A 22,395-nucleotide genomic window follows, 5' to 3' on the forward strand; every position below is an offset into this window, starting at 1 on the left:
AAAATATTTTCTATTTCAATATATACAAACATACAATATTACAAGCAATTCATACTGACTACGGTGGTATTGAGATTTTCTACGCTTAGTAGGGAATTTAATATCCTTTTCAAAGTCAATAAATCAGTCCCTGTGAAGATTATAACTGCTTATACCAGATGTGACAGCATATAAGATGAACCCTCAGTAGGGCATGGACAAGAAAAAAATGTTCTATTAGTCCACAGAAATTGCAAGTAATTTATTAGGGAAATTTTTTTCAAACAAATAATTTCACTCAGTAAGAAGAGCACATGCTATTTTGTTATCATCAGTTGAAATGAAATACAGTCAAGTTTGTTCAATATCTAGCTTGCACCTCTTTCAACATAGAAGCCAACGATGCAATACTATCTCGCATAATAGCAATAAGCTTAATAATAACAATCCCAACCACAAATTATTCAATTGAATAATAAATATTATACTGGAAATGAAAAATAGTAACTTTGTGATTCCACTGAAAAATATTTTACCTATTACTACTGGGTAGAGTGGCTGTTTTTGGATGATGCAGGTCGCCAAAAAAGTAGTGAGATTGCTTTTAAAAAGAAGACTACCATTGATCGGAAGTTGGAAACCCTCATAAAGAACAAGACATCTATTTCGAAGGAAATTTCCACTGTACCACCAGCCAGCGTCACTGATCAGTTTGGACCAAAAAAAGTAAACCTATCAGAGCACATGTTTAAACCTAATAAAATAGCTTTGTTAGAAAAAGGCTTGAAATACGTACCAAAAGCCCCTCTTTCAGTCAAAGACATTAGAAACTTTGCGGTAGATTGCATGGTAACCCTCCAGAAGGAAAGCATACCTGCTAAAAATTGCATTGCGCAGAAACTTAAAAATCATCTAAAGCAGGATTTCAAAGCTAAGAGACGTTTTCCTGAATATGACATGTTTAACTCTATTAAGCACACCCTGAAGTCCAGAAACCTCATCATTCAAAAGGCAGATAAAGGCAACACGGTGGTGATAATGAATAAGTGTGAATACATTGAGAAATGTGAAAAATTCTTTGAAGAGAACTGGATTAAGGAACTGCAATCAGACCCGCCGGCCAAGTTTCAACTTGAGCGCAAAAAAAAGTTCAAATCATGTACAGTTTTATTGAAAGAGTTTGAAGTAAATAGATCATATCAAATGAAACCCTCACCAACACAGTTTTTCTGGTTACCGAGGATACACAAACCTGGATTTCCGATCAGACCGGTAGTTTCAAATGTGACTGCCCCCAACCATCTACTAGCGAGAAAACTAAACAACATTTCCACAGAGCACTCGTTTTCCACAAAATACTGAGTCAGTAATTCCATCGATTTCATCAACCGGCTATCAAAAGTGGTCATCCTAAACAAGTGCATCTTAGTGTCCTTCCGATGTGTGTAACCTTTTCCCTGGTGTCCCACCCAAGGAAGCATTGGACATTGCAGAAACCCTCCTTTTTCAGGAGTCTGTACCTGCTCCAATCACCTATGAACTGTACGAACTCTTGAAGACAGGTATTTCACAAAATTATTTCAGTTTTAAAGGTAAATATTTTGAACAACCCAATGGCATAGCCATGGTCTCCCCTTTGTCCCCGCTACTTGCGGATATTTACATGGACCATTTTGAAAAAGGTTTATTCTCCTCTGGTAATGGACTGACCAAAAATGTGTTGTGTTGGCATCGATATGTAGACGATGCGTTTTGCGTGTGGATAGGTTCCAAAGGGCAACTTGAAATGTTTCTATCATATCTAAATTCATTGAATCACAGTTTGCCATTCACTTGCAAAATAGAAGATAACAATTCCCTCAACTTCCTTGACTTAAATATTTCTAAAATTAACAACCACCTAGAGTTCTCCATCTTTCGAAAAAATTATTGTACTGACCAAGTGACTCACTTTCACTCAAGGCATTGTTTTCCCCAAAAGTTATCCGGTTTTCACTCCATGATTCACAGGTGGGTGAACATTCCCATGTCAAAAATCAATTTCAAAAAAGAATTAGCTACAATAAAAACAATAGCTCGAAACAATGGATATACAAGCAGCTCATTGATAAATTGTATTATAAAATACTTAATTAACAGGCAGTCAGAGACATTTATAAAACCCAACTGCCACAAGACTGCTGCAGAATGGCATAGGAATCCTTTATCTGGATCACATTACTATGAGAATTTGCAAAAAAATGCCAAAAGATAAGTTTAAATTAGCCTATTATAATAAATCTCAGGAGCCTACTTTCCCGCACAAAAGACAAAATTCCAAAAAGTGGAGTGTACAAGTTAAGATGTGAGTGTGACGCAGTGTATATTGGACAAACCGGCTGAATATTTCAAGAACGGGTGAAGGAGCACTAAGCCTGCGTGAAGAAAAAAAAGTTGTCACATTTTGAAAAACATTTATTGAAATATAACCACAGTATTGACTTTAAATTTGAAATTTTACATGTAGAAAAGAAAGGACTTAGACTAGATGCTTTAGATCAGCTTGAAATTTTAAAAAGTGTACGCTTCAAAGAGAATATTGTTAATGACCTTTTGTACACCTCCCACTCCGCCCTCCTAAACTTATCACTTCTTTATACCTGCACTTATGAGGGTAAGAAACCCTCTACTACCCCCACACCCTCCCTTGACCTCAGAGATATGTAAAAGATTTTTTTTATGGTCTATGAACTGTTGAAAACCCACCCATTTTCCTCTGCCAATAGTAGGAATGATCCTCATAGGGTGCCTCATGTTTCTACCCTTCCCTCCAACTATCGTTGCTCAATTCCCTCCACCATCCACCCTCCGACCCTCTCACCTCCCCACCCCTACTGAAGTGTTATGTATACAGATGGATATATGTCAGAGTTGCCACCTGAAGATGACGTTGAAACTCGGGTCTTCTTGAAATAAAAATTTTTAAGTGGAATCACAAAGTTACTATTTTTCATTTCCAATATGAATCGATTTCATAAAATTATGCCGGAAACCATCAATTATAGATATTATATAAAGTAAATGTGGTTCATAGTAATGAACATAGGAAACCAGAGGACCGGGTTTGATTGCCGGGCAATGCCTCTCTGGACACCCTCAGCTCCACCCAAGCTGCATGTTTTTCAGAGGTACCAGATCTTCCTGGGAAATCATACCCAGCACAGGGAAAGGGCCTTTACCCTTACCCTCATGTGTGTATTTCACATGCTATCAGGCTTAGTACAAGGTGACCTTTATCTTCATCAATCAAACCCACATCTAGGTTGATTACTGTGTTTGAGGTTTCATTTTATGCATGTAAGTATAATGATCTAAATATCATGGAGTCAAAATAGGTAGTATGGATCACCTAGGGAAAAGATAACATTCAGTGCTGAACATTGACCTATGGAGGGCAAACCTTTACATTTACAACATAGGTGATTTTTTCAACCATAATTTAAAAAAAAGGTCCTTCTCATATGTTGCCAAATATGGTAATTGCCTTAAACATAACTCAGTCATCTTTGTTCTACTTAGGAATACTACAAAATCATCTTAAAAATATTATCACAATTAAGGCAAAACAAAGTTAGTAAACATAACATAGCCTGAATAAAAGGGTACACAAAGCATTGACCTGAGACTTCTCATGTCATCAATGGCATTATAGACATTATGCAACAAAATTTATAATAAAAAAAGAACTATAGGTAAAATAAATGAAAAAAATTATCTTGTTTTTCTTTCTAAATGGTTTTTCCAATCAAGGGCCATCTAAATATTTAAACAATTTTTCCATCCTATTTCAATAAAATTAAAATTTAGCCTTTATTTTTTCATTCAGATCCTTGCCCTGCAGTTCAATTAAGCACAGTGGAAAATGGGATTATATTAGATTCTAATGGCAGCAGGTGGGAAGAAGTTTGGAAAGAAAAAATACACCCTCACATTAGTTAATAATCCAGGAATTATTAAAGGGGAGCACGTGAGGTACAAAAGATCAACATTCCACCCCTGCACTTTCATTCTAACATTATAATTATTACCCTTCCCATTACCAAGTCTCATTTTCTCAGTTACAGCTGAAATAAAATAGTGATGAAAGAATGATGCCATCCTTTCGTTTCCTTCTATTTGCAGCTCTCATGGCCTTGTCCTTTCTGCTGCAAGCCATGCATTAAAGCAGCACTGAACTGGTGTTTTTGGCAGACCTTTAATAACCTCTTCAAATTTTCCATCCTGCCACAGAATGAGAGCATCTGTTGATGCAGATAACTTCTCCCAATACCCCATTAGATTATGCTGGGGCAGGCTAAAAACCTTTCTAGCCAACCTTCCAATGGTCAATATCCTCCTTTAGCAAGAATTACAGCAAATAATTTACTTATTTCACGACTTTATTGGAGTAAGACTAAGCCTTCATAGTCCCTTCTTCAAACTAACCCTAGTATGTTACATTGAAGACAATTAGAAACACCCAAGCCCTAGATGGAGAAAAACCCACTTAGGAAGAGGTTGAACCCGCAACCTCTGGGTTGGCAGACGAGTGTGTAATCCTGCCGTCACCTGGGCCAATCCTCCCCTTATTACTCCCCTTTCTGGCATTCCAGTGGGCCAGTAACTGGAATGTTGCAGCTCCATACCTCTAAGCACCATTCAACGTGGCTTCATGAACCTTCTCATAAATTGCAAGATATAATGTCTTTCTTACTAGATCGATAGCATTGGACATTTTTGCCTATTCAATTCCTTTTCAATTATTCAAACTGATGAGCATGTTGACGGGGATATTTTGTACTCCCTAGCAATGTCCTCTTTCTTTATCCCACTGCCAACATCTTTTAAATGTTCAAATCCTGCTCCAGGGTAAATGGTTTTCTTTTCAATGACATCCTGTTAGGTGCACAATAAAATGGTATGTATGTTAAAGACCACCAACATTAACCCTCTTAGTGCTGCGTCCTGCCAGCAGTACTAGCAAAAAGTGCAGAGGATAATTTAATCAAACGTATCATCTGAGGGAAGTCATTTTCAATGATATCCATACGAGGTTCTTTTATTGCATTTTAAATCGTCTTACAAAATAATTGTAATTGTTTTAGTCTACTAATCATGAACAATAGCTTATGCTTGAGCTGATTTATTGCACCGATGCACTAAAAGGGTTGAACAAAATCCAAGCACGGATAAATCTTTAAACAGGCTTCTCATCTTTATATTTATCATAATGTGCCTCGGCATTATGATGACATGAAATTTCATGGGAAATAAGGCATTAACTCTTTGACTGCTGTTGCCTGTGATAATTGTTAATTGATCACCCTTTGGCAGATATGCATGTTGATTTAAGAATCCAATAGGTGGCAGATGAACAAATTACTCAATAAATAGATATACCTAGAATGGTGGGATATTGCTAATAATATATATCCTGTGCCTTATATTCTCATTGCAAATTTTCGGTCACAAATAACATTTCAAGGAAACACAGAAATGGGCTTATGTGCATTGAAAAGCTAGAAAAGACATCCTCTTTTGGAGTGACTTCATATCGTTTCATCTTTTGTGACAACATCATGGAATTATTTTTACAATAAATTTTAGTCACATATTACCAGTAATTTTATATATATGATCACTTCAGTAGTTCATCCGAAAATAAAATGTGACATCTCATAATCGGTCTTCACAAATGCACAGGATAAATGATGGCTTTCGTAATTAAAGTGGTTTCACTTAATCACACATGTTAGTCATTTGCAGGGCAGATATCATTCAAGCCAAATTTAATTAATCTCTTTGAGGGGCACTACTCTCAAACCCCAGATTCTCCAAGCAAATTAGGGTCACACAATGAGGCAGAGAGTTGAGTGACATTGGTAAGACTTTTGGCCACTAAGCATGAGTTATTCAACCTGGGTGGTTATGGAAAGGACATTAATCCCATTGATACTCATGATATTTTTGAACTATACATGCTTAAGAGACTAGCTATTCAAGGATGCATTGACCTTATTTCAGGATATGACCAGGATATGCTGAATACAGGTTTAGAAGTTATGACCATGACTGTGATCTATTGCACTTTTTTTTAAGTACTGACCCACACACTACTGTTTCCTTTTTACCACATAGTATTTCAAAGCAGTTTGCAATTTGTCCTTAATACCCAGAAATAGATAATAGATGGATTGTGTGTTGTGAAAATTTGGCTTGATGTTGATATAAACTAATCACTCCATTTCTATTATTACTATAAGATGATAGGATAACCAAATGTCACAGCTATGCACTGCCCTCATAAAATTGAATACAAAAAAGTTAAAATCATTAAAAATTACACTAATTATAACTAGCTTCCCATAGTATGGAGTGTAAAGCCTGTGCATTTTGTGAATTGACAAGATTAAGAACAGCACCTCTAAAATGGTAAAGGCAAGCAGCTCAGAAAGGCAAGCAGCTCAGAAGGGACCAATCACATGGGCTCCCCTTACCATATGGGGCGGGCATGATGCAAGAAATTCATCCTCATCCAATTGCCACCCATGGTCCCGGGCACAAGGGTAATGCAAGTGCTGGGCACATCCTCTGCGGACACATCCAATATTGGCCCCTGCAAAACCACACTTGCCGCACATCTGCAATGGTCAAATTGTTAAAAATTTACACTAATTAATTACTTCGTTTAGATTTCTTACTTACTGACAGCATTTCTTAAATTTTTACAAAATAACAATTATTTCAATAGACATTTTACATAGCCAGCTCTTCCGTTTGCTCTATTAACCAGCATTTCTTTCATATATGAATACATTCCATTTTTTGACTGCATATTATGTATTTAAAATTAACACATTCATATTCAAAAGAAGAAAAAATCATTAGCTTACCTGAAAAACCCATACTGGGGTACACATACAGAACTGATAAGAATTTTTCAGACTAAACGTATTGCTTTGCAATAATCTTAATAATTGTCTTAGAATTTTTATTCACATAAAAAATACCTAGGTCTACTAATGCTTGAGTCAGCATTACCTGAAGTAAACCACCATAAAATGCCTCAAAAACCAATAAGTAATGCTCACTCATCCTATATGGCTGGCTAAAAAACTCAAGTCTTTTGGTGAATAATATTTCCTAACTGTTCCAAGCACAAGCAATTCCCTTGACTACACAAGCAATAGAAATACAGGGGACTCGGCAACTCAAGAAATACAGGGTTCGTACAATAAGTATTGTGACTGGTTTGCTGTAGCCTCAACGGAGCAGTGGATGTGGGTCCGACTGGTCAGCTCGGTAGAGGGGTCCCCCACCACTCTGACGCAATTTAGTTCTGTCGCCTCTGGGCATGCATTGAGACAGGAGGTGGATTTTGGTGATGTGTGATTGTTTGTGGTGCCGTCACGCCAGCATGGAGGGCACCGTCGAGCAACACTACACTGTGAAGTTTTGCATTAAACTCAGGAAATCCACATCAGAGACCCTTGAACTCATTAAACAGGCTTATGGAGATAATGTCTTAAGCCGCACAAGAGTTTTCGAGGGGCACAAAATGTTTAAGGAAGGCCGGGAGCTCACCGAAGACGAGCACCGCGTCGGACGCCTGACGACCGCTCGAACCGATGCTCAGGTGGCCAAAGTGAAATAAATTTTGGACTCAGACAGGCGTTTAACCATCGCCCTTATCAGTGAGGAGACCGGGCTTTCAGTCGGAACCGTCCACACCATTGCAACAGAGGATCTTGCGACGAGGATAGTGTGCGCAAAGCTGGTGCCGAAAGTCTTGAGCGAGGAACAATATCCGTTGCGGGTGAAAATTTGGCAAGAAATTTTGGACTGCATCCAGGAAGATGAAGATTACTTTTCTTTAAGAAGACCTGACTTTTACTTGTTTCCGAGAATAAAAAGGGAGCTCAAAGGATATTGGTTCGACTCCATCTAGGCGGTTCAAGCGGCAACGACCAAGGCTCTCAACAGTATTCCGGAAACTGACTACCAGCGGGCTTTTGACGAGTGGCAGACACGCGGAACTAAAGGTATCGATGCAGGAGGAATGTATTTTGAAGATTATTAGGTAACTGTAATGATAACAGCAATGAATTTTGAGTTTTGGAACCAGTTCCGATATTTATTGTACGGACCCTGTAGTTGGAGGAGTTTTACTATCTTTCAAACATTTAAATGCAAAATAATTTATAATTAATAAGAAATATGCTCATCTAAGAAGTCAACAGTTGTCATGTCATTTCAATAGATGACTTTGTGAAATCAGTCCCGGGGAAACACTTCTACACTTTTTACACTCTACTCTACTACTCTCTACTGTTTTCTACACTTCAGATACATGTGCTGTTAACTTACTTCACTGATGCATATTAAAAAGAAACCCTTCCCAAATTTATACTAGAAAACTAATGACAATTTTGCAACATGTACATAAACATGAGATTTCACGGTGCATTTGCAATTATTTTCTGAGATCAAAGAGCATTTGACATCATTCACAAAATGCTGCACTTCACTGAAAAAATTGACGATAGGTGTCTATTAGCACTGATCTACCCATTCGGCCTATGTACCTACATCACACTGCATTCATTGCACTTCACCTGCTACAGCCTATGAGAGCCTACTGTAAGAAGAACCTCAAGTCATTTGAAATCAAAAACGAAATTGGGAAAATAAAAAATTGTGATGTACAATGGTTGGAGTACAATTATAATTTGTTTTTAAACTTAAAAATTGACACCTTTATGCAGAAAATGAAATGATTTCTTTATCCAAGTTCCACTTTTTCTACAAGCCTTCCCAACGAAGTGACAGTTAAGTTGCAATTTTGGCATTTGAAGAGACAGAATGTGGAGAACACTAGAGCTATGCATCACATTGATATGTTAAGAGGGAGTTGATATCAACTTCAACATCTACCTGTTCCCCATGTTTAGGAGGAATACGATGTATTTTTTTCATATTTAAGCATGATGCCCAAGGAGTATGGGATTCTACATATACCAATTATGTCTCTTTAGAACTGCAAACTAAGTCTAAGGTAATGTTACAAAAATTTGGAATGTAATAGGTTTCAAATTGTACTCCCTGTCCAATTTCACCCTGCGAGAATCATTCCAGGATGAGTTCTAACAAGCACACTATTTGAAGTAAAATTCTTCTGTGCTGGGTTTAACAGGTCGACTTAACACATGAGATGACAAACAGAGATTGCAGTGTTAACACGGCAATAAATGTTTAGGCAAACATTGATGTTTACCTCGATATTTAAAACACCAACATGTCTCTAATTTCAAGCAACACTTATAATACAATAACAGAAAAAGATGGGGAAACCGACTTCATAACTTTTCCTGTGAAATAATTAACAGAAACAGGAAAAAAGTATTGCTATTCATTGTTGAAATAGCCATAATACTACAAGGAATCACTAAGGAAATACTGTTGGCCAATAATATACTGACCATTTTTGCAGAGCTCCATACAGCCTCATTGAGCCCAACTATCCTGGAGCCAATTTGATAAAGGCCGGCAGCCCACAATGCACACTCTTCATGCACCCAAACCTCGAGTCGGCCACTTCCCAACCCATCCCCAGAGTGATCATTGGGACTTTCTGGAGTGGCAACTCCATCCAGTGGCCCAAGGGTGAAGCCAGAAGTAGGTGTGGTGACAGACCAGCGTCTCCTTGCCTGAAAGAGTAAGACAAGTTGATGAGTTCGGTGAAACGGGGTTTGGAGATGAGCCAATTCCATTAATAAATATTTAGTGCACTTATATGATCATGGGATTTTCTATCTGAACACCTCTGTACACATAAAGATAAATGGGGTAAAATAGCATTATTCTCCAAAAAAATTTAAATAAGGTAAAACGCAAAATAATTTCTCAGACAAAAACACCAAACAAATAATTCACAGCATTACTAGCATCACTAACCAGATACCTTGACAGGGCACTATCTTGAGTAAATTAATTCACAAGTGAAGGCAATACTTGAATTAAAATTTTTAATTTGTATTTCCAAAACCTTGACAAATAGGATAAATCCTTATTGAGAGGATATCAACTACATGTTGCAAAAATCTTTGATAGAAAAGTGAAGTGAAAGATGGGTAGGCAATTAATATACGAATTGGCCAATGGAATATACCTCAGAAATACTTATGAGTTTCAATGAAGTGCTATTTTCAGCAGGCATCACATTTATATCATGCCTGCACATGTACCATTATGAACTACAGTTATCAAATAAAGACATTGGTAAATCACATTTGTTGTAGAGGTTCAAGAGCCCCACAGCTTGAAATGTTGATTTTGAACTGTTCCCAACAGGAAGACCAAAAAACAAGTTGGAGATTTCAAAGATATATGTTTACTTGAAAATTATTTGATGCTCAACTTAGATATGAAAAAATCCAAAAAACAGGCCAGTTAATTTGTTTTACCCCCTTCATCCGAAAAAATTATCAGTAGATGAATCATGAACTGATTTCATTATGCAATATTTCATCCATGGAAATTCACATCCAATTGTAGAAGCACAAGTCATTAGATGCCTGGTGCTCTGGCACCTAAGCCTGATAGATGGAATTCCCCCAGGCATGGTAAACCCACTGTTTTGATGTTACAGGAATGATTTTTTGATGGAATATTTTGCATAAAAAGTTAGATAAATGTATTTAGCTAATGGACTTTCCTACTATATACAGTGAAACCTCTCTTAGTAACCACCCCTATTGAGTGGTCCACTGTCAAACAACCACTTTCATTTGGAACAAAATTATTTCCCACAAGGCCAGCGTAATTTTCTCTCACGCTACAGCCACCTTCTCCAGTGAATGGCTTCCATACGTGGTGTCCAAAACATGGATCAAAAATGGATGTGATCCAGCATTTAGCATATACATCGGGATCTTCCATTCTGACATTCTGTCTAATGTAATATTGTTTTGGTCCAGCATGGGTCTTAAGTATACAGTAAAACCAGCATACATTCGATATGGATGATAAGGGATTATTTCTTTGTATACTGCCATCTAATTTATTGACTATCAAAGGAGAAAAATGTAAGGATGGAAAGGTTGTAAAAAAATATTAAATAGTGTTCTTCTCCATAATTGAGGACAAGAGAAGATCCAACCATTGATATTTGGTAAGTCATTACCGCTGCAATGCTTTAAAGACATCAACATGAAAAAGAGTTTTGTATATGCTAATAAGAAAGTGAGGATGACTACAAGCATTTTTGGAGATTGTTTCAGACTTTTTAACAGAAGGATGAGCAAACGAAATGGAAAAATAATCCTTTTCCTGGACAGTGCCAAAGCTATATTCATCAAATGAATTTGATCAACGTGCAGTTTCGGTTTTCCCCATCAAAATCCCCCTCAAAATTGCAGCTGCTGAACCGGGAAGATCATCCAGTTGTTTAAGCTGAAATATGGCAAAAGGATGATTCAGCATTTGACTGGCAGAATGGAGAGAAAGGCAAATGCAAGTGAACCTGCAAACGGAATAATTTCAGCAATAATTTCCCTTCTCCTCACTCACCAGGTTTAGGAATCCAATCTCAAAAGCCTCCAATTTATGCCCATCATCCTGCTTTAATGACCAAGTTTCCAAGCCATACAAAACCATGGTTTAATCAATTCCTTCCTCTTGTGACAGTTTCTTCATATATTTCAACTCTTTTGTTTGCATCCCTACTTCTGTGACCACCTTAGTCTACAACACTCCCAAGATATACACTGTCCACCTGCTCTGTTTTCACCTACTTCAAATGTTTAGCTTAGACTTCCTTCTCATAAACCTCAATCTTTGTTTTGTTTACATTGATTTGTATCCCATGGCTATCACACTAATCTACTGCACTTAGTAATGAATGTAACCCTTAAGCTAACCTAAGTTAAATCATTTGCAAACTTAACTGATTTTATGAATTCCTCATAATATCTACTTCTTCCCAGGCATCTTCAAACCAATTATTCCATGTATATGTTGAAATGTACAGGTGGTAATGGACACCCCAACTCACTCTTCTTCTTGACACTGCCCATCTCAAACTTCCAATATGTACAGGTTGCTGATAAGTCATTTATACCTTCTATCTTCTGCAATACACTAATTAATTCTACCTCTTTCACTCCATCAAATGACTTCTCAAAATCTATGAAAAACATACAATTCCTGATTACTCTGTTACTTTCTATTAGTGACCTCATCACTGCTATGGAATCACTTGCAACTCTCCTCTCCAACCTCTTATAGATGATGACAGGGCAATTTGAAAAGTTCTCAAAATGGAATAGAAATAAATGGCTTATCCCTGTGAAACTATTTTATTTTTCAATTTAGCATCCCTATACACTAATGCACTTGGTAGAGCGATATTCCAATGTCTTGATTGCATCTTAAAAATTACATTCCATCAGTCTACAAAATACCTGTCTACTTTGGCTGTCAGTTCTTTTTCCGAAGAGAAACTCTATCACCTGAGGAAAATTTTGAGCTTGGAGAAGAGATGGAACACTACTTATTGGGTGTAAGGAAGTAGTATTACTTCCTTACACCCAACTCCGTGCTTACATTCTTCCATTTCCTTCTCTTGTCTATCTTTCTAATAATCTCATCTGTAATCTGTAGTGTCTCTTTCCTTTTCCTTTAACTGTTCTAATCATTTTGTTAGTAGTTTTTAATATCCTTTTCTTGATATGTTTCCATTTTTCTTCTTCTATTGCCATATCTCTGTCTCACTCATACTTATTTTTTCAACCTATTGGAAATCCTTTCTATTCATCTCAGTTAATGCTTTTACATTCCATTTCCTCACCTGTCTCCCTTATTTCATCCTCTTCAATCAGATGTTACACTTAATGAGGACCTACTTATAATCTGAACTAATATCTGCTCCCGAGAGACCATGGAAATTGTGCTGTTCCTAAAGCTGAAACTAACCATTATATAACCGAACTCATATTTAAGTGCATCCCCAACCATTTTCCATGCATACCCATGTCTGTTGTCGTGTTTTAACCATTTGTAAACAATTAATAAACCCTGTATTGCACATTCTCACCACAGTCATTCCTAGTTCCTGTGTGTTTAACCATAGCATCCTACCACTCCCTTTGCCCACTACCAAGGTTGAATCCCCCAACACTATCAAATGTTTCCGCCCAAGGAAAAAAGAATTATTTCCTCTAATTAATCAGACACCTTTTCTATTTCTACCTCCATATGATTACTTGAAGGCATTTTGACCTGAATAATGATAAGTTCTTCCATTATGCATTCACGCCTACTAATTTTATTCTATCACTATCATTACTGTGCTTCTTCCTACTCTTTATGTCATATTTCCATTTCACCTCGCACAGCCCTAAAAAATCCATATTTTTGCACTTTTCATCTTCCACTTAATATTACTTTTCCACAATGACAACTTTAGAAGCCTTTCCTCTAATACTGTTAAGTGACACATGGCCCAGCTGGCTGGGTTTCATAGTCACCAGAATTTAACTCCATAGTCTAATCTATTATCATTTCTTAGAATAACTGATTGAGGTGGTTCCACTTCCTCAGAGGTACTTTAACAAGACGATATTCCTGGCATGATAGATATCCACTGTAATTAACCTTGAAGGTTTGTTCAATACCTGAGAATAGAACCTTGTGCTACCCCTAAGCCTACAGACATGTGAAATTTGCAGATCAGGGTAGGGAGGCCAGTTTCTTTCCCTGTACAGCCTAAGTTTTCTCAGGAAGATCTGGTACCCAAAAAATGGCACAGATTGAGTAACACCAAGGGTCCCTAGAGGCATGCCCTCTAGGGACCCTTGGACCCTCCCGGCAGTAGCACCATATTCAACAACTGGACCACCAAATCCTGCAGTGCATTTTTTAATGTTTTTATTTTACTTATCTTTCCACCTTTTTTTGTACTGTAACTCATACTACCTCGATCAAAAAGTTCCCGGAATAACCACCGTGTGGCGCTCCCATCGTTCCGATTTGAGTTCTGTTTTTTTTGTTAAATTGGTACATCTGTTGTTGATATTCCCTTTAAATCTTAGTGTCATAACTTGACATTTGCAAAAGTTACGTAGCCAAGAGTACATCTATCTCTGTGTGTGTTGGCGATTTTTTACAATTTCAGAAATGGATTTAAATTTGCAACAACGAACTTGTATTAAATTTTGCGTAAAAAACGGATTTAGTGGCGCACGGACGTTGGAAATGTTGGAAAAGTGTTTCGGCAACGATTCTCTAAAAAAAACGGTCGTTTACCAGTGGCACGAGCGGTTCAGAAGTGGTCGTGAGTCAATCGAAGATGATGAACGCAGTGGCAGACCATCGACATCGAAAGTCGGTGAAAAAATTGATAAAGTAAAAGAAATGTTGGTCAATAACCGCAAATTAACCATCAGAGAAATAGCGGAGGACTTGAACATTGCCTATGGATCCGCCCAAGACATTGTGGTTAATGATTTGGGTTTCCGTCGTGTAGCATGCCAAAAGACCTCAATTTCATGCAAAAAAGAGACCGTGTTGACGTCGCAAAAGACATGATTTGCGAGGCTGAATCCGATCCCACATTCATCAAAAGGATCATTACTGGAGACGAGACGTGGGTTTATGAGTACGACACGCAATCCAGACATCAGGCAAGTGAATGGCGTTCACCAAATGAGCCGAGACCAAAAAAACCACGTCGTTTTCAGTCAAAAAAGAAGGCAATGCTGACGGTTTTCATGGATTACAACGGTGTAGTGCATCATGAATTTTTGCCAGAAGGCCAGACAGTAAACAAAGAGTATTATTTGGGCGTTATGAGACGTTTGCGTGAAGCAATTCGCCGAAAGAGACCAGAAATGTGGGCAGAAAACTCGTGGATTTTGCACCATGATAACGCACCGTCGCACAGTGCTATCATTATTCGTAATTTTTTGACGAAAAATGCAACAAATACCATCCAACAGCCACCGAATTCACCTGATTTGGCTCCCTGTGACTTCTTTCTGTTCAATCGAGTTAAAAAACCATTACGGGGAACGCATTTTAGCAGCCGAGAGGAAGTAATGGAAAAATCGCAGGAAGCACTGATGGACATACCGAAAACCGAATATAAAAAATGTTTCGAGGATTGGATCAAGCGCTGGCATAAGTGTGTTGCAGTCGATGGGGATTACTTTGAAGGGGACAATATAGATTTAGATGAATAAACTTGTATTTTTAATTTTCTGAATAAATTCCGGGAAATTTTTGATCAAGGTAGTATGAATTTACTTTCCAAAGTACATTGAAATCTTTTAAACATCAATAAATAGAGAAAAATTGTAAACATTCATTAAATTAAAAGCACTGGTTTTTAAGGGCACAGTAATTCCTGTATGAATCTCAAATTACTGATAACCTGAGAGGCTGCTAAAAGAAAAACGGTTTCCACCAACATAAGCAAACATGCTAGGATTCAGAAGATCAATCAGACAAGTTATTTCAACTCTAATACGGATTCAATTCAATTGCTAACAAGATTTGCTGATAAACAAGTATTTATCAGGTTAGTTCAAAAAATAGAAAACATAAAATTTGGAAAACATCGTTTGCATGAGCACAGGTTATTTCAGTTTCCTTGCCATAGGCAGATTACCCTACATACCTGTATTACCTTTTCTCATGTTTTCTTCCCACAGTTCCTCACCCATTCCACTTCTTTTCAATAAGAAGACCCCATAATGTCATTTTAAGTGCAACAATTTCAGAGTGTAAAAATCATTCGCCTTAACTGGAATTCGAACCCAGATCCCTCAATTTCTGGTCGAGTGCTTAAGCCAGTTAAGCTACCGAGGCGTCCTCTTAAACTCTGAAATTTTGGGGCTTTTAAAGGAACAAGATATTGTGACGAAATACCGTACATACAATGTCACAGGCATTCATATTCATGCGCGACGCGCCATAGTCCACGAGGTTAAAGCCATCTTTTAAATACTTGGGCTGTTTATACCTTGACAAATTCCAAAGAAACTGCGGGAGATGCCGCAACAGTAACTTTTAACGGAGTCATCCGCCAATGCGCATTTCAATGCAACAATTTCAGAGTGTAAAAATCATTTGCCTTGACTGGGATCCGAACCCATATCCCTCAATATCCAGTCGAGTGCTTTAGCTAGTTAAGCTATCAAGGCGGATGACTTCGTTAAAAGTTACTGTTGCAGCATCTCCCGCAGTTTCTTTGAAAGCTCTTTTAAGTCTTTCCTGTTTACATTGATTGATTTGTAAAAGTCAATTGTAGCAATGCAAAACTAAATACTAATGGTTCTTCAAGAAATATTTTAGACGACTATCAAAATATAATTGATTCACCACCTTAAGTATGGATTTGAGCTGTAAGATAACTTCAGAATTAAAAAATGGCAAAAACTGAATAAATACTCTCTGTATGATCAGGGCATCAAAGAGAATTGCTTTTACAGACTTCATTGTAGACTTAATTCAGTCCCAGATTTCACATATACATTGAATCTATGCATGTATCTTTTCTAATATATCGTATGTATTTGATTGACGTTCAACCTTGGTTTTATTTCATTACAACCAAATTCACTGATGTCAAACTCCGTTTGAAGCCTTAACAAATTCCCTGATATATATCAGTCATTGGATTTCAAAAAAACATCAAAGTCAGTAAGTCATTTGCGTATTATATTAATGCACAGTTTGATGTTTAGAATGCTGATATTGCCAAATAAGGCAGATTGGGATTTGCCTGTATGGGCTACTCACACCATCTCGGCCAAAAAAGTAAGCACAGCAAAAAAATCTTAAGTAGATTCATGGTGTACTTAATTTTTAAGGTGTCTCAGGTGTGGACAACTAAAATTTTGAAACAAAATAATTCCATACCCTCAACATTGTGCCCACTGAGTGAAAACTGCCTTTGATTCTAGCAAATGTCATACCTGCAATGAGCATCATGAATGCACCCATTTAAAGGAAAATAAACTTGAAAATCTAACTGAATTATCAATCAGAGTCATGGCTCCCCCTACCTTCTTTCCAGCCTTATTTCCAGTGGGATCCACCACTCCAGAATTCCGTCTCCCCTTCCCAGTTTTCCCGACAGCTTCTCCTGTTGCATCACCCTCCACACGATCACTCCGTTCATCATCATCATCTTCAGGAGCATCCCTCCCAATAAAGTATGGTCCAAAGAGATCTCCCAGCCCGTCAGCATGGCTACTACGACGGCAAAATACACACACCCATGACCTATCTGGCTGGCTGGAGTCACTGCCACTCGGTGCAGCAGCCTTGGCACCCACACGACTGCCATCCTTAGCCATCTTGGCACCACCGACACCCATTTTCCTCCTCCCTCTCGCCCTCGAAGCTCCCTTGTCGCCACCATCCTCGTCCTCACCCACGTTTCCCCCACCACGGCTGCCCACGTTCACGACCGTCACCCTTCGAGGCCCATCGCGTGGTCCCTCCACACGAATGTACGGACCCCTCGGCTGCTTTTCCTCCGCGACAATTATTCGTCTCTTTGGGATTTCCCGAGGGAGGTCTGCAGCATATTTGGATTCAGATGCTGTCTTCTTTTTCTTCTTTTTCCTCTTGACCCCAGAATTTGGTGTGGCTTCAGTAGTGGATGTGCCAAGTCCACTTCCCTCACCTTCACTGCCGGGTGTTGCATTCGCAGGAGAGCGATCAGTCACAGAACCCTGCTGCACCTTTGCTTTTTTCGTCCTACGTGGTGTTGAAACTTCGTAATCATCCCCATCGTCATCTGCAAACCTCTTTCTTTTCCTTTTACGAGGAGACCCTTCGACAGAACCACATGATACTTCTCCTGCTGATGTTGTTGCCACAGACTTAGGTCTCCCTCTGGCAGCCTTTCGACCTACAGATGGAGGGGTTGACAAAGCTTCCTGAACTTCCAGAGTAGCATTAGGTGGAGGCAAGATGTTAACAGCTGACTTTAAGACATTGGATTCATTTGCAATAGAAGCTTTTGGTTCACAAAACTCTGAAGCTGGAACAGTCTTTGCTGGTTGCCCATCCTCTGGTTCAATAATTCCAGCAAACATCATAGCCAACTGATCCTCTACTTCACTGAAGGTGTTCTTTACCTCAGCCTTCACTGGGGAGGACACTTTAGCTGGAGCAAGTGCAGGTACATTCTCAGAAACGGGCACTGGGACTACTACTTCTTTGTCCTGAGTGACAGTCGGTGTACTCCCACTTTCCACCTTTGCTGCACTGGGAATGGTATCTATTTTTTTCACAACACTTTCCAAAGCATTGTTATCCAAACCAAACACAATTTCCTCAACCTTTACGGAGGCTGGCTTAGTGCCAGGGTTAAGCTTTGTGGGAGCTGTAGTTGCAACTGAATCAGATGACACACAGCTAGAAAGAATTTCTTCCTTCAATGGTGGCCTCTCATTCTCCTTCACTGAATCACCTGGAACATTCACAGAAGGTGCAGGTGGCAGTCTAGCATAACCTTTATCAGGTGGAGGGATTTTTTCGCTGGATGCAGCACTGCCTTGTTCAAAGTCCAGCTTTTTAGGTGGTGGTGCTGAATCTCCAACCTCATATTGTCTGTACACATACTTTTGTTCTGCCTTTGTTTTTGGAGTGGTCTTCTCCCTTTTGGGCTCAACATCAGGTGTCTTTGGTGAAGTCTGAACATCAGAACTTGGAAATGGAACAGAAGGGTTTTTGGAATCTTTTGATACTACAGTCAAGTCAGCACTATCATCTATCTCAGATTTTATTTCACTGATTATATTCTTGGAATTTTCTGTTCCCAATTCCAAAGATGGTGCTTCAACGTTTTCCTTGGCACTCTCTACTTTGGGATCCTTGACAGTAGCTGGCTCCTGAGTATTTGCCTTCTCAGTCTCATCAGAACTGGATGACTCTTTTGATGGTACACTACTCGGAGGAGTAGTCTTACCAGATGCTGTGCCAGGTGTGATTCCTTCGGTATCTGGTGCCTTGAGGCGAAGGGGATTATCAGGTTTTCTCTTTCGCCTTGGCTTGTCTCCCCCTTGAGCATCATCAAAGGTTGGGGATACAGCTTCATCATCCATGTCCCCTGCACCATTCCCCCTTAATGGTGATTTTGGGGCAGACTGTGTGGACTTCCTTGGTGAATTTTCAGGTGACTGTGAAGGCGGAGACTCAGGAGGATGAGACACGGCTGGTGAGGGTCCCTCGGGAGTCAGTGCCACCACAGCTGTTGACTCTTCTCCAGGAGCAGCTGGAGTGGGTGATGGAGCAGGCGGAGGGGCAGGAGGAGCAGACACAACAACTGTTGGGGCAATGACTGAAGTTGCAGATGGTGCATCAGAGACAACCACAGATGGCTGACTTGTCACCAGAGCAACGGGTGATGACCTCTCATTCCCACCAGTGGCCAATTTCTTTGACCCACTTTCTACCAAATTTTCCAAGATGGAATCCACTTTCTTCGTTCTTTTCACCGCAAAACCCTTTGATCTGGCAATATTGCTACCAGGAGTTTGAATGGCAAGTCCTTCTCCTGAGAGTTGGGAAATTTCTGCATTCCTAGCCTGGCTAGCAAAACTTGACCTGGACAGATCTGCCACCTCTTGAAAAATGCCTGAATCACTTGCTTGCCTTCTTCCAGATGCCACCAAGGGCAGTGGTTCTATTTCTCCACCTTGACCTGATATACTGTGGATGTATTCAACATCAGGTCCAGCAGAGGCTAATTTGGCTCGAACAGTTGCATCACGCATGGCTCCAGGACGCACTGAGATGTGTGGAGGCCCACCTCCCTCCGGTGGAGGTGTTGGAGTAGGTGCTCCACCACCAACAGATGGACTGCCTATACCACTGTCACCACCGGAACTGGCTTCCCCATTGAGTACCGGTGGCCTAAGGGGAGCAGGGGATGAAGCACCGTGTGTGCTCCCATTGCGCACACCATCCGATGAGCCATCAGCATAGACAAGGTGAGAGCGTGGGGAATGGATTGGAGGAGGAGTTGAAACGTTCATCTCAGTACCTACTTTGCCTGCAGAGAGGTCAATTGAAGAAGGGGAAGCAGAGTGCGCATTTGGAGGAATTGCCCCTCGATATGGTGATCCAGAGGGCACTCCCCCACCACTTCCTCCACTCCGGTTCATGTCCTGGTCAACGAGGAGTTGGAGACTGGCCAAGGGGTTGCCTGGACCCCCTGGGCCAGAGTGAACTTTGGAAGCAGGGATTCGAGTGCCATCGCCTCCACTTGCTCCACCACCATGCGCTGCCACAGCACCCCACTGGGGAGCTGAGCGGACACTTGTGGTTGGGGGTGAGTGGACCGTGGGTGGTGGGCTGCTACCGGTGACACAAGACAGCGGCTGATTCCCTCTTGGTGAAGAAGACATTGGTGGGGCATAAAAGTTGTGGGGTTGGGGTGATATGCTGTTTGAAGGCTGCCTCCCACTTTGATGTAAACCTATGGCTGCATGAAAAAAATTACCAAAGGAAGCAATTAACTGGAGATGATATATTTTATCCTACTGAATACTTGGGTACCGATTAAAACTAGGGAATATTTAACAGAAGCTCATCTCTCCATCCACCCTCAAAGAGAAATATGTCAATTCAGTAAGAAGGCATAAGAGAGACTATCATAAACACAGAAAACAAGCAATCACAAATATATCTCACACAGTATAGCGTGTCACATTCCTTCTATTGACTTAAATCAAAACTGAGAATGTTTACAATAGTGACGAACACATTTTCCAACACATAAAAGTGCACAAATTTTCAATGTGTATTACCAAACACTTGTTACCAACGGCTAAAATATGAAAATGAAATGAGCTCTTAATAAGACAGAAGGTTCTTACTGATATCAGTGAATAAAGAGAAATCAGCACAAACAAGATCTATAAATTAATTTCTACGTTAAGAGCCTAGGAACCATCACCCTTTAATGTATTTCAAGACTATATTCACCACCAATCACATTCTTTTGGATCAATTTACAAAAATTACTTATCGTAAACATGCAATTGCAAAATTGTATAGTGGGAAATTACGGCTATGGAAAGCTTTTAACACTTCTCAAACTCACATTGGGGTTTTTAACATAAGACTTTTTATCATGCAACCTGAAATGCCATTCCTTTTCCAAGAATGAGATAGTCCATCCAGGTTAACATAAGGACACTGGCACTAATAAATTATTATGAAAACCTCACACACAAGAAACAACTTACCCTGAGGTTGATTTGCAACATTGGCATGCCCCCAAGACAGGGAGTGACCCTGAGAGGAGCCTCCTGGCCCAAGGGAATGGTGCTGGTGGGCAGGATATTGGCCAGACATTGTGGGTGTAGGAGAGGGGATGGCAGAAGTCGGGGTGGGGGTGCGAGAATGGGGTGGCAAGAGGGGAGGAGAGTGAACAGGTTGTGAGGGGGGCGGGGAAGAGTGGGGGAGGCCAGATGAGGCTATTGGAGGAGTCGGGGTGTGCGCAGGAGATGGGCTGTTGGGTGAGGAGATCATGCGAGACTGCGTGGCGCTGTAGTCGCTCCACTGCTGCTGGCTACCAGGGAACGTGTGCACACCTGTAGCCACAGGTAAGGAGAAGTGGGTGTATTATGGCTAAAAGAATGGGTGTGGTAAGGCTAACGACAACTAGGACCAGCTGGAGACAATATCATGCATCACCACAAGCAACAGTTGTTAGGAAAACAATATCACTTTAGTTACAGTTTGAAAGACAAACACAACTGATAATTTATAAAACAATGAACTGAGTTTGCTAAATTACTGCTACAAAGTTGATTCACAAAAGAAGAGTTTACGTCAAAGCATTGATTTGGAGGCCATTAAATCTCACCCTTGATTTGTTATGTGTAGCATTTTCCAGACAAACCATAATAAAACATTGAAAAACAAAAAGTTTAAGTTCATAGTACATATCCATTAGCACAATAAACACAGAAATGAAGATTAAGCTCACATAAGAACTTCCTTCAACCAAAAGTTCACATAGTTTAAGAAGAAAGGAGTAGACAGAAAATGTGATTTATAACAGTCAGGTATCAGGATTGCCAGCAAGATAAGTTACACGATGGAGAGGAAAACGAATGCACTGAAACTTATCACACAAATTAGCTTAATTAGGTCTAAATTTTAATGATGATATTACTTCAAATTTGAAAGACCTTGCGTAGATACAAATTGTGTAGACAAAATTTGTGACTTCTATGCTCCTAATAAAAGTTTATCATCCTACACTATTTAAAAGAAATAGAACCTTTTGGACCATTTAAATGGATAAGAGATTCAGTCAGTTATACTTATGTTACTCTACAGCCTGAAAACCATTGATGAAGTCTGTATTAC

The 22,395-nt window shown here is 39.5% G+C and overlaps 1 protein-coding gene across 4 annotated transcripts in view; it reads right to left on the bottom strand.

The window, feature by feature from the left end:
- LOC139691050 (uncharacterized protein CG5098-like) overlaps positions 1-22,395 on the bottom strand; it is a 191,808-nt gene that overhangs the window by 3,796 nt on the left and 165,617 nt on the right. For 3 of the 4 annotated variants that reach the window (XM_071588777.1, XM_071588776.1, XM_071588778.1), the window contains exons 4-7: positions 21,264-21,611; positions 17,064-20,497; positions 9,477-9,704; positions 6,495-6,638 (exon numbers count right to left, since the gene is read on the bottom strand). In XM_071588777.1, coding sequence (XP_071444878.1) covers positions 6,495-6,638; positions 9,477-9,704; positions 17,064-20,497; positions 21,264-21,611 — 4,154 coding nt within the window. The remainder of the gene's footprint in view (positions 1-6,494; positions 6,639-9,476; positions 9,705-17,063; positions 20,498-21,263; positions 21,612-22,395) is intronic. The other variant, XM_071588779.1, reaches the window with a different exon arrangement.

This window comes from Hetaerina americana, unplaced genomic scaffold, assembly GCF_022747635.1.
Source record: "Hetaerina americana unplaced genomic scaffold, ioHetAmer1.1.p SCAF_3, whole genome shotgun sequence".
NCBI lineage: Eukaryota > Metazoa > Arthropoda > Insecta > Odonata > Calopterygidae > Hetaerina > Hetaerina americana.